Here is a 14,482-nt window from a genome sequence, read left to right on the forward strand (position 1 = left end):
GCACTTGGATTGGCAAGGTATTGTATTGGAGCGGACCCACGACAGGATGAAGGATGACAGGATGGGTCAAGCGCAGATGACATTTCAATGGCAACCCCCCCAAAGGAATGCGTGTGTGCTGCCCATCTCACATGTGTTACAAATAAAGACTTCATAGTCCCATTTCATTCATTTATTCATTCAAACTATTTGGGGTTGTAAGCTTTAAAAGGATTTGGGGAAGACACCATAACACAATTGGGTATTAGAACCTTTAAAACCATTTGGGTGGAATACACCTTTAACTGTCCTGCTACTGTTGCATCACTGTGATGTACTGTCCTGCTAACCATTTGGGTGGAATACACCTTTAACTGTCCTGCGACTGTACACCTACTGTACTGATACTGTACACATACTGTACTGATACTGTACACATACTGTACTGCTACTGTACACACCTCCTGCACATTGTGATGGGGCTGTCCTGCTAACCATTTGGGTGGAATACACCTTTAACTGTCCTGCGACTGTACTGCTACTGTACACCTACTGCACTGCTACTGATACTGTACACATACTGTACTGATACTGTACACATACTGTACTGCTACTGTACACCTACTGTACTGCTACTGTACACACCTGCACATTGTGATGGGGCTGTCCTGCTAACCATTTGGGTGGAATACACCTTTAACTGTCCTGCGACTGTACACCTACTGTACTGCTACTGTACACCTACTGATACTGTACACATACTGTACTGATACTGTACACATACTGTACTGCTACTGTACACCTACTGTACTGCTACTGTACACACCTCCTGCACATTGTGATGGGGCTGTCCTGCTAACCATTTGGGTGGAATACACCTTTAACTGTCCTGCGACTGTACACCTACTGTACTGCTACTGTACACCTACTGCACTGCTACTGTACTGCTACTGTACACCTACTGATACTGTACACATACTGTACTGCTACTGTACACCTACTGTACTGCTACTGTACACACCTCCTGCACATTGTGATGGGGCTGTCCTGCTAACCATTTGGGTGGAATACACCTTTAACTGTCCTGCGACTGTACACCTACTGTACTGATACTGTACTGCTACTGTACACCTACTGTACTGCTACTGTACACCTACTGTACTGCTACTGTACACCTACTGTACTGCTACTGTACTGCTACTGTACACACCTGCACATTGTGATGGGGCTGTCCTGCTAACCATGAATGAATGAATGAATGAAAACTTTATTTAACAGATTGCAGAATGGGTACAATACAGTACGGCTCAATACATACAATTGTTAAGGGGATGCAGACCTGAGAAAGACGTTTGTCTTGTTTCCATCAGGGTCCCCCATTTTCAATTCATATAGAATTTGGGTGGAATACACCTTTTTAACTGTCCTGCTACTGTTGCATCACTGATCCACTGTACTGCTACTGTATTAAAACCTTTAAAACAATTTGGGTGGAATACACCTTTAAAATCATTCGATTTGGGTTATAACCTTTAACACTATTTGGGTGGAATACACCTTTAACTGTCCTGCAGCCATTTTACCACTGTCCACTGTACTGTACAGTCCTGCTACATCACGGTCCTGCTAACCATTTGGGTGGAATACACCTTTAACTGTCCTGCTACTGTTGCATCACTGTGATCCACTGTACTGCTATTGTATTATAACCTTTAAAACAATTTGGGTGGAATACACCTTTAAATCATTCGATTTGGGTTATAACCTTTAACACTATTTGGGTGGAATACACCTTTAACTGTCCTGCAGCCATTTTACCACTGTCCACTGTACTGTACAGTCCTGCTACATCACTGTCCTGCTAACCATTTCGGTGGAATACACCTTTAACTGTCCTGCTACTGTTGCATCACTGTGATCCACTGTACTGCTACTGTATTATAACCTTTAAAACAATTTGGGTGGAATACACCTTTAAATCATTCGATTTGGGTTATAACCTTTAACACTATTTGGGTGGAATACACCTTTAACTGTCCTGCAGCCATTTTACCACTGTCCACTGTACTGTACTGTACAGTCCTGCTACATCACTGTCCTGCTAACCATTTGGGTGGAATACACCTTTAACTGTCCTGCTACATCACTGTGATGTACTGTCCTGCTACATCACTGTAATGTACTGTCCTGCTACATCACTGTCCTGCTACATCACTGTGATGTACTGTCCTGCTACATCACTGTCCTGCTACATCACTGTGATGTACTGTCCTGCTACATCACTGTCCTGCTACATCACTGTGATGTACTGTCCTGCTACATCACTGTCCTGCTACATCACTGTCCTGCTACATCACTGTGATGTACTGTCCTGCTACATCACTGTCCTGCTACATCACTGTCCTGCTACATCACTGTGATGTACTGTCCTGCTACATCACTGTCTTGCTACATCACTGTCCTGCTACATCACTGTGATGCTACATCACTGTCCTGCTACATCACTGTCCTGCTACATCACTGTGATGTACTGTCCTGCTACATCACTGTGATGTACTGTCCTGCTACATCACTGTGATGTACTGTCCTGCTACATCACTGTGATGTACTGTCCTGCTACATCACTGTCCTGCTACATCACTGTGATGTACTGTCCTGCTACATCACTGTCCTGCTACATCACTGTGATGTACTGTCCTGCTACATCACTGTGATGCTACATCACTGTCCTGCTACATCACTGTCCTGCTACATCACTGTGATGTACTGTCCTGCTACATCACTGTCCTGCTACATCACTGTGATGTACTGTCCTGCTACATCACTGTGATGCTACATCACTGTCCTGCTACATCACTGTCCTGCTACATCACTGTGATGTACTGTCCTGCTACATCACTGTCCTGCTACATCACTGTGATGTACTGTCCTGCTACATCACTGTCCTGCTACATCACTGTGATGTACTGTCCTGCTACATCACTGTGATGCTACATCACTGTCCTGCTACATCACTGTCCTGCTACATCACTGTGATGTACTGTCCTGCTACATCACTGTGATGTACTGTCCTGCTACATCACTGTCCTGCTACATCACTGTGATGTACTGTCCTGCTACATCACTGTCCTGCTACATCACTGTGATGTACTGTCCTGCTACATCACTGTGATGCTACATCACTGTCCTGCTACATCACTGTCCTGCTACATCACTGTGATGTACTGTCCTGCTACATCACTGTCCTGCTACATCACTGTGATGTACTGTCCTGCTACATCACTGTGATGCTACATCACTGTCCTGCTACATCACTGTCCTGCTACATCACTGTGATGTACTGTCCTGCTACATCACTGTCCTGCTACATCACTGTGATGTACTGTCCTGCTACATCACTGTCCTGCTACATCACTGTGATGTACTGTCCTGCTACATCACTGTGATGCTACATCACTGTGATGCTACATCACTGTCCTGCTACATCACTGTCCTGCTACATCACTGTGATCCACTGTCCTGCTACTGTTGCATCACTGTCCTGCACAGTACAGGACACAAAATGATTTAACTGCCTCTCCTAATTTAGCACAAAAGTGGAAGCAGATACGGACCACTAGCCTATAGCTTAAAGGGGAACTATTTGACTATTTCTTTCACTATTTGGGCACTTTTACACAATTCCCGTGAGTCTATGGAACACCTCTGTATGGTTTTTTTCCCCCAAAAAATTCATTGTTTTGTATTTCTAATCAAGTACTCAAAAACAGCATTTTTCTTCCTCAAGATCTTAAGCCGTTTTGAGGCCGGGCCCCAACCACTGTGTGTCCTGGTGCCAACTGCCACATCAACTGCCACATTATTATGCAGCTGAGAAATCTCTGACATCACAGATATGCACATTTTCAGATGACTCAGTTCAGTGAGGGTGAATATTGTGAGAGGAGAATTGGAAGAATGCGCCAATATGAGAATTAGAGACATCGATCCTATTTAAATTTTTTTATCCACTTTTTCTCCCATTTTCCATATTTTCTCCCATCCCAATTTCGTAACATCCAATTCAACCCTCCCCTGTCACGAACGCTGTTTCTTGCCTCCCACAAGCCGGCTGCAATGTGGACTAAGTCATACATAGCACAAGTCCCCTCCGGTACTTGAGGTAACAGCAGTCGCATCTTTTCACCTGCGCAGCTCGATCTCTCAGTGTCGAGGAGTAACGCGTGGGAGGCTCACGCTGCCCCTGACACTTCCTGATTCTACTGCGCAGGCGCACCAACCGACCTGTAGGAGTCGCTGTCCACAACGCCCGATCCCCACCCATCAGTTTCCCACCCCCTAATACGGCCAATGTGTATTAGTATGAACGACCAGCTAAACTGAAAGCAATGTGGAGCGCTGGGCTCGAACAGGCAAGCCCAGCGTCTCCGTCATTCGTGGCGAGCGCCTTGCCCACTACGCCACGTAGCCGCCCGAGACATCGATCCTATTAATATAAGTCCACATAGCTAGGAAACAATGCTAAACACTGAAAAGGCGATTTTTATAAGATAGTTCCCCTTTAAAACTCCGGGAGAGGTGTTTTTGTCCAACCGCCAGGCTAGCAGGTCCATATCCGCTTCCACTAATTGCCGCTAAACTAGGCTAGCCTGCAGCCGGACAGCTTTACTACTGAACGCACAGAGAGAGGAAATTGGTATCTCTCTTCTTGTCCAGACTGTAAGCCGGTAAGCGCATTTCCCATAACGTTGGCGTGTTCCTTTAACATAAGGCAATTATGCCGACTTGAGGCTCACATTGGCAGCCTGAATGTTGATCTCCGGTCGTCCCTTGAAGTTATAGCAGATATTGTGTTGCTTGCGGTACGTGGCGCATACATCAGTCACCACGTTGGTATTATGATAGCTCCTCCTTGAAGTAGCTTAAACGTGAAACAACCCAAACAACTATACGTCAGCACCTTGTGATTGTATGCACGCGTGTGTGTGTGTGTGCACGCACACATGTGCACTCGCATGATGCACGTGTGTTTGTGTGTATCCATGGTTGTGTGCATGTGGGTGGGTCTTCTCAGGTAACGTCAGGCCTGTGTGGGTCGATTCCTCTCAGTGTGTTCTTATAGTGTGTGTTTATTCAGAGAGCATTATGGGAAGGTGCTGACATGCTGAGGGAGGACCATGGGAGAGAGCCGTATCATAACAGAAGAACCGTGATCTCCACCTCGCTGCCGAAACGGCTCCGTCTCTGAAAGCCCCAAACAAGCCTGATCACGTCGGTTCAGTGTTGCCTGCTGCTGTGTATCACTGGATGGATGATAATAACTGCTATTGTTTTGTATCACTGTGTCTATAACCCTCCCTGGGGCTCCTCTCATTCTGAGTCGATCCGCTCCAGCCTCCAATCTGAATAAGATGAATGAACGACGTGGGGATGAATGAACGAATGAACGAATGAACGAATGGATGAATGAATGAATGATTTTTTTTATTTCGGTCTTCTTTTACAATGCAATGTACAGTAGTAGGACATTTATAAAAAAAAGAAGAAAGAAAATGACCGAAAAGGTGTATCCTGAAGCCGAGGCTTATAATTGCCTACCCTTTATACATTACATTATTATTATTATATTTTTTTTTTATAAAACTTAATTCAGTACATAATTTTGCAAAAATAAAAGGTTACGAAAGTTTCATAGTTTTAGTGTACAGTTTATACAGTAATATACAAAACGTATACAATTCTTTTTTTTTGTCACGATTTTAATAGTTATGTTATAATAAAATATAATTAGGATTATAATAAGGTTTTATATTTTATGTATCGCCTTATATTTGAATAATTTCTTAAATCTATGTATCGAACTAGACATGTGTTGTCACAGTTATTACATAGTTTTACCCCTTTAACAGATATACATCTACTTTTTATATTTGTCCTTGCCTTTGTGATATTGAAGACACAAGTTTCCCTGAGTATACACACACACACACACACACACACACACACACACACACACACACACACACACACACACACACACACACACACACACACACACACACACACATGAAATAGACACCGTTTGTCTCAATGGATGACAACAGAAAAAGGGGTTTGGGCATCTTGCATTACAGAAGGCCTATATAAACAGAGTGGATAATGAACGCACAGTGTTTACTTTACAATAATCATGTCTGTTTTGCCTCCATAGAAACAGACATGGGTATGGAAATCACTTTGACTCGTAGATCCGACTGTAATCTACCTCTGCGTGTCTTGCGAAGAAGACTCAAGAGGACTCGACTAACCAAAGTAGGCTCTCCGTCCCAGGCTTTCTTTTCCACTCCATTTACGAAAAGGGGCGGCGTGCACGTTTGTTTGCACGAGACCGGGCGATGGCTACGCGCCATCGGGTAAAACCAATACGCGCTTGTGACAATACAACCATACGTATACCGAAGCCATTTGAAATGGACCACTTAATAGCGGATCAAATGACTCAGCGCTCATTCCCTGTCGTTACCCCGCGCCACACCCAGCAAATAGGGCCTCGCTCTTTGATTCTCAAACGCCGATCTGAGAACACCAACAGGACGGGCCACATCGTAAGTAAGTAACCCTGGCCGAACTACAAACATTCCTGAGTGCCTCTCGCTGATCAACCAGCTCACGCAGATGGTACGCCAAGTCTTGACGCAATGTGACACGAAACAACCCACACACACACACACACACACCCTTGTCTGCTTCAGGAACAATGCAAGTGAAGCCCTAATTGTCTAGGGTGGAGTGGAGAGTCAGACGGTGTGTAATCCTGATATTGAATACATTATAGAGGTATGTGAGTGCATGCGTGTCTCTCTCTGTGTGTGTGTGTGTGTGTGTGTGTGTGTGTGTGTGTGTGTGTGTGTGTGTGTGTGTGTGTGTGAGTGCGTGCGCACATGTGCGCTCGCATGCATGCGTGTTTGTGTGTGAACACACACACACATGTGTGTGTATCCATGGTTGTGTGCATGTGGGTGTGTCTTCACAGGTAACGTCAGGCCTGTGTGGGTCGATTCCTCCCAGAACGTTGCGAACGCGCTCTCAGTGTGTTCTTATAGTGTGTGTTTATTCAGAGAGCATTATGGGAAGGTGCTGACATGCTGTGGGAGGACCATGGTGGGAGAGCCGTATCATAACAGAAGAACCGTGATCTCCACCTCGCTGCCGAAACTGCTCCGTCTCCGAAACCCCCAAAACAAGCCTGATCACGTCGGTTCAGTTGCCTGCTGTATATCTGCAAACCCTCCGCTCAGCGACGCCATGCGAGTGTGGGAGGAGTCAGAGTCAGTAACATCACGGTCTCATCCGGTCCTGAAAAGGATCCAATTCTGATAGCGAAACCGGGGGGGGGGGGGGGGGGGGGATTCAACCGACGAGTGAGTTCACACGGAGGGGTCAATTACTGTGCGGTTTCAACCTCGTATGCATATTAGATTAGATTAGATTAGATTATATTATATTCAAATGTATTGTCATTATACAGCACAAGTACAGTACAAAGAAAAGAGGTTTGGCATCCAGCCAGAGTGCAAATGTAATAGTAAAGTGCAATAGTAATATATAATGTACACTACAGGTGATTAAACTGGGTATAAGATATATAAATGAGTACTACTGAGTATAGTGCTAGTGCTACAGATGTATGTACAGAGTTGTAATATTAATATATACAGTGATATAGGCATAAATACACTATGGTAGTAGTAGTAGTCATACTGGCCAGCAGTGTAACTAGTAAGAGTAGGTAATGGATGTGTACTGTACAGATAGATATAGTATCTACAGATATGTAAAAAGGAGTATATGCAGGTATGTACAGACAGATGTGGATAGATACCGGTATATACAGTATATACAGCATTATTGTGTGTGTGTGTGTGTGTGCGTGTGTGTGTGTGTGTGTGTGTATGTGTGTGTGTGTGTGTGTGTGTGTGTGTGTGTGTGTGTGCGTGTGTGTGTGTGTGTGTGTGTGTGTGTGTGTGTGTGTGTGTGTGTGTGTGTGTGTGTGTGTGTGTGTGTGTGTGTGTGTTTTTGTTTCTGGATTAAGACAGTCTTGGCTGATGCTACTTGGCTCCTGTACAGAAGGCCTCTTCATGTGCAGTGTTATATTTTATTACACTGTGTTAAATACGTCTCCAGATTGTTTGCGTGTGTGTGTGTGTGCGTGTGCGTGTGTGTGTCTGTGTGAGAGAGAGGAGACTGTGCCAGCGAGGTGAGTGGGAGGAAGAAGAGGGAGTCTGTGCCCGGCCTTCTGACGCAGCACTCTTCCTCAATCAGAGGGAAGGAGAGTTCATGTGGAGCCAACCATTCATCGTAGCCAATGTAACCTTGCATTGGAGAGGGCTATTTCAGTCATGTTATATTAGGTTAGAACCTTATAGCCAATGAGGATATGAGATTTCAGTGTGTGTGTGTGTGTGTGTGTGTGTGTGTGTGTGCGTGTGTGTGTGTGTGTTGTTCCTTACCGTTGTTTGTGTGTCTGACACAGTCCTGCAACACAGCGAGCCACTTCTTCTGCTCCTTCTCCGTCATCACACAGAAGTAGTGGTGGCGGCCGTACGGGTGCCAGAGGATGAGAGGGAACTGCGTGGCGCACTTGATGAACGGCCTGCTGCCCACTCTGGCCTTTACAGCTGCAGCACACATTCCACAAGACACCACGGAGTCAGGAGGAGAGACAACACGGAAAAAGAAACTGGAAACACTTTACTTTAGAGGCACAGTGATAAGGATTAACTAGGAACTAATGAGGAAATTCATTCACTCATTCGACCTTTATTTAGCCTCGAAAATCGCAGAGAGTGCAAGTCTCATTTTTAAACGAGGTTGAAAAATACAACACACGATGAATAAAAATGAAAAAAAACACAAGAAAGTCAATCAATTAAACAATTGAAGATTTAAACTGTCCAACGGTTACTGAAGTATTGAGTTTTAAGACATTCCACGTGTCTGGGGGCACAGAAGCTAAAAGCAGATTTCTTTCAAGTTCTGTGTGAACTCTGGGGGTTTGAAGTGTAACAAGCCAATCACTGGAGCGAGTATGATGAGGTGCAGAGGTCTAGTCCGGTAATGGAGTGATATAGGTGCCAGTGCACTGCAAATCATGTCTCTCTGCCACAGAGGACCGCCCAACCTTATTGTACAGGATACAATGGTGAGTACTATAACCATCACCGGTGGTGATAAATGTGAGGGCTGAGTGATATACAGAATCTAAGAGCTTAAAGGAACACGCCAACGTTTTGGGAAATTAGCTTACCGTCTTCTCCAGAGAGAGACAAGAAGATAGATACCAGTTTCCTCCCTGTGCGTTCAGTAGAAAGCTATCTGGCCGCATGTTAGCCTAGCTTAGCACAATGAATGGAAGCGGACAGTGCCGGTTAGCCTTCGGGAGAGGTGTTAGTTGGACAACAATGCCTAGGCTAACCGGCACTGTCCGCTTCCATTCATTGTGCTAAGCTAGGCTAACGTGCAGCCAGATAGCTTTCTACTGAACGCAGAGAGGACACTGGTATCTATCTTCTTGTCTTTCTCTGGAGAAGACGGTAAGCTAATTTCCCAAAACGTTGGCGTGTTCCTTTAAGAACGGAAGCAGTAGCATGTCTATAAATCACATCTCCATAATCCAAGACGGGTTCAAATCCTCACAATCCATGTCTCAAAGCTTTAACTCGTCGTCTCCTCACGATCTACATCTCCCCTTCATGACTGAAGCAGATTGTCGTTTCCACCTAGTCAGCGTATTTCATGAAAGCCACAAATGTTTATATGCCACTTTAAACCCAGCATTAAAGAATCCTTTACATCCTGATTTCTGAAACTATGGCTCGGGACCCAAAATGAGCCACAGGGCCTTCTGCTGGTGGCTCCCCACATGACAACAGTAGTAACAGGTTAGTGATGCTTCAATGAGTCCGAGCCACGACGACGAGGGAAGAAAAGTAATTTGGGTCTCAAACAAGAAACAAACTTTCCCTGACTTTTAATGACAAAATTAGTATTCAGGTGAGGCGACATCTAGTAGTAGGGTTCATTATCGGGTTCTCATCTAGACAATAAAATATTGTACACAACAGTACTTAACCATTAGACTCACTCATTCCCTGACACCCTACCTACCATATCATTCCTCTCTCTCTCTTACCTGGCAGACTGGTGTTGACCAGTTCCATATACTCCTCTAACGATGTCAACACCTTGTATCCGGCACAGTCGATGGTTGATTTGGGATGCAGGCCCCTCTCGTGTGCCTGTCAGAGGGTTGAGACAACGAGAGGGTTTGAAAGAGAAGAGAAAAACACACCCAAATACCAACCGTAACCCAAAGCATTATAAATAATTATAAAGGATTACGAATGATTCCAAAGAATCCAAACCACTTGCAGTGATTCAGCTGAACATTATGGAAGAAAAGGTCTGTGTGCGTTGTGCGTGCGTCAGTGGTGGAAGAAGTACACAGTTCCTTTACTTAAGTAAAAGTAGAGAAGTATTGCTATTGAATGTACTTAAGTATCTACAGTAAGTACTTTAGATAAAAAAATGTAATACACATTTTTTATTTACTTTCATACTGTCTTTTACTATCATGCTACTAAATAATCTTCCTTGCTTATATTACTACCTACTATGCTAATGTCTTTACTAGTACTATGCAATCAAAGACTAGCACTCAAGTTCCAACACTGTTTGATGAACATTGTTACTTAGCCTTAGCTGCTAGGGTTGTACCCTTCCTGCTGACTTACAAGTTACAGAACTTGTAAGTTGCTTTGGATAAAAGCGTCAGCTAAATGACTAAATGTACTGTAAATGTGTAAAAGTACACATTCTACATGACGTTTGTGTATTCCAGTGCTTGGGAGCATTCAATCCTCGATCCATTGACCTCTAAATGTTAAAGTGGTATGTGGTACAGTTATGCTGCTCTGATTATGCCCTCTTGAAGTTGGCAGGCTTCAAATGACCAATTCTTGCCATGTTTTCTATGCAAAATCTTTTTCTTCAAAGTAACTAGTAGCTGATGGCTTCGGATAAATGTAGTGGAGTAAAAAGTACAATATTTTCTTTGAAATGTAGTGGAGTGAAAGTGCAAAGTTCCCTAAAATTAAAATACAAGTACCTCAAGATTATACTTAAGTACAAATATTTAGTTACTTGTGTGTATGTAAATACAGACTGTGTCACACCATACTCACCACTCGGCTCTCATAGAGGCTGATGGTGTAGCTGTGAGACACGAAGACAAAGCGGTTCCTCCATTTCTTGTTCTCCTCCAGATACTGGAACAGACTGCCGGAGAAGATGGACTTGTCCGCAAGAGGGTCCTGCCTCAGAGACGAAGACACGAAGGTACGGGTACAATCAGCAATGGGATTTAACGCACAACATGCTGCTTTTCATCCAAGGTGCCTTACATTAGGATGAGCGTCAACATTTATGTTTCTTTGTTTTGTTTCTGCATTTCATTTCATTTCAAACCTTTATTTCAACTGAGGTTACCCTCATTTACAGCGACGACGAGCTTACAAAAACAAGACGAAGTTCGACAGCAATTTCATATAAATAAATAAGCATAAACTATTTAAAGAAATCAGCTGAGAGAGTTACAAGTCTAAACACAGTGGTCGGAGATCATACTTTTAAATGCAGAGTCAGCTGGAGGGAACTCCAGGTGTTGGAAGCATAAAAGGAAAAGGCAGTTTTTCCTAGTTCAGAGCAAACTCGAGGTCATGAACCAGTCATTTGAACGTGTAGAATAGGTTCCAAGATTCCCTTCCAACAGTGTTGTGATGTAAGAGGGAGGTTTACCAATAAGGGCATTAAAAATAAACAAATACCAATGATAGTTACGCCTTTCAATCAGAGAAGCCCATTGAACCATTTCATGAATGGGTGTCCCCAGTGGTAATCCCATCCTTGACCCCTGACCCCTAACCCTTACCCCTGGTTATTATATAACCCTGTTCTAGCCAATTGATCTACAGGACCACCACAACTAGCACAGCTAGCATTGTGAGAATCCTACAGTGTACTACGTGCAGTGAATTGAGATCTCTGTCTAAAATGCACCTAATTTGCATTTTGCACCTTGCCTTTTAAAAAAGTGTTTTTGTACCTCATTGTCTGCATTTTGTACCTCATTGCCGGCATTTTTACTTTATTGCACTTAAGTTGTACTTTAGTTTGTATATTGTATATTGTATAGTGTTATTCCTCTTTTACTTACCTTTTTTTTACTGTATGAAGCACATTCTCAGGCGCTCATACACATACAGAACCAAGCATTTCACTGTAATGTACATGTAGCTACTTTATACGTGACAAATAAAAACAAACTTGAACTTGATCTTGAATGCATTCATCATTTTTCTTTCTACTTTTTGCCATACAGACCGCCCTTCCTCGTAGCCACATGGATTTCCCCGAAATTGCAATGCAATCGGAGCCAATCGGGGACTGCATTCTAACTGCTAACTAGAACGCAGCCCCCTGATTGGTTTCCGCATTTGATGATGTCGCATACAGAGTAGGGTGTTTCTAGTGTCCTATATTATATGTTACTTTGTTTCTTGTATGCGCAGTAGTGCACCGCACAGTACAGGCCCCGACACACAGTACAGGCCCCGGTCTGCGGCACTGCAGATTTACCCTATTGGAAATACAGGCCGATCGGCTGAGAGGGGTTTGTCTGTCGAGGCCAGTCCTCCCGCCCACTGAAGCGGGTCCAGGCCACATGAAACCCAGGCTGCGGTAGTGAATGAGCCGGGCTTCCAGGCTACTACATTCATTAGGCATTAACCAGGATTTCACATTCGGATGGTTTTATTAATCCAATAAAGCTATGAGGTGACCGGCACACAGGGAACACATTAATGAAACGGGCTGAGTCGCTACATTGTCCTGATAACGACGGAAACCCGAAGCTCGACGCGAGCGTATCCAAGCTTGGGGGGGGGGGTTGGTTTCAACCAAGAACCAAGTGTTTACATAGGAGCACACACATACACACACAACTCACTTTGTTTTGAGGTTTCCTGTCTTAGAGATCAAGTAATACTGTAACTTAAACAGCTTAATCCCGGTGAGGAAGGAAGGAAGGAATGAGGGACAGAGGAGGGGGAGAGGGATGGAGGACTGATGGAGCACTGAAAAGGAGACGGGTGCCCTCTGTTTCAAAGCATACTCGCTGGCTTGTTGTCGGCTGGAAAATGAAATTCTTAATTTCACACACACACACACACACACACACACACACACACACACACACACACACACACACACACACACACACACACACACACACACACACACACACACACACACACACACACACACACACACACACACACACACACACACACACACACACACACACACACACACACACACATACACACACATACACACACACGGCACGGCATATGAACACATGCACTCTTGATCTAATAGAGGCCTTGTACGGGATGTCCGTGTAGCTGTCTCCCTTCCAACATGGCTGTCTGGTAACCATTGGTAACCATTTTCAAAAGAAAATGCCTAATTTCTGTGTAGTGGTAAAGTAAAAAAGAAACTTTGGAAAAGCATGATGTTACTGTTTCACTGTGAATTGTTTACAAGAATCCAGTCATAAAAACACAAATTTCTTGATGTATTTCTCATTTATCAACACATAGCAACCGTCGTTTCTTCCAAAATGGAGGACAGATGGTCATTCTAAAACATTCTGTGAAAGAAGAAGAAAATCCTCTATTTCATTTAACAGTAAAGTCTCAAACAGGCAGACTAATATACCGGTGAGTACCGAGGTGTGTGTGCCCATTTTCAACCATTCAAATAACATTCTCATTTGCCTTGAGATTTGTGTGTGATCTGTTCATCTACATCTGTAATGTAGCCAATTACTTAAACATCTTCTTCACAAACATAGCCACAACACTGGTAAACAAACTACCCTCCCACTCAGGGCATTATGGGGTAGAACACATAGTAGCATACTACAAAAACCTAGGGGTCCACAAAGACGACTTCAAACTCGAAATGGTAACAACAGATGAGGTACTCAAAAAATTGAGCGCCCTCCAACCTAACAAGGCCACTGGCCATGACAACATCCCCTCCAAATTCCTCAGAGACGCAGCAGCCGCCATCACCCCAGTCATCACACACATAATAAACCTCTCTATAAGACAGGGGCACGTCCCCAAGGACTTCAAAATTGCGAGAGTGACCCCTCTACACAAAAAGGGCAGCAAATTAGACCCAGGCAACTACCGCCCTGTTTCTATTCTTACCTCCATCTCGAAAGTCATGGAGAAAATAGTCTACGAACAGGTCGAAAAGTACCTGGCGGAAAAAAACCTAATCTACGAATTCCAATCTGGCTTCAGAACGTCCCACTCCACTGACACATGCCTCCTCTATTTGAACGACCACATCAAACAAGAGGTGGACGCTG

At 44.0% G+C, this 14,482-nt stretch overlaps 1 protein-coding gene across 1 annotated transcript in view; it reads right to left on the reverse strand.

Annotated features, from left to right (window-relative positions):
- niban2a (niban apoptosis regulator 2a) overlaps nt 1-14,482 on the reverse strand; it is an 80,012-nt gene that overhangs the window by 44,058 nt on the left and 21,472 nt on the right. The window contains exons 3-5 of the mRNA XM_084325480.1: nt 11,223-11,351; nt 10,172-10,277; nt 8,490-8,657 (exon numbers count right to left, since the gene is read on the reverse strand). Coding sequence (XP_084181606.1) covers nt 8,490-8,657; nt 10,172-10,277; nt 11,223-11,351 — 403 coding nt within the window. The remainder of the gene's footprint in view (nt 1-8,489; nt 8,658-10,171; nt 10,278-11,222; nt 11,352-14,482) is intronic.

Source organism: Notolepis coatsorum (assembly GCF_963971535.1).
Source record: "Notolepis coatsorum genome assembly, chromosome: 11".
Classification (NCBI taxonomy): domain Eukaryota; kingdom Metazoa; phylum Chordata; class Actinopteri; order Aulopiformes; family Paralepididae; genus Notolepis; species Notolepis coatsorum.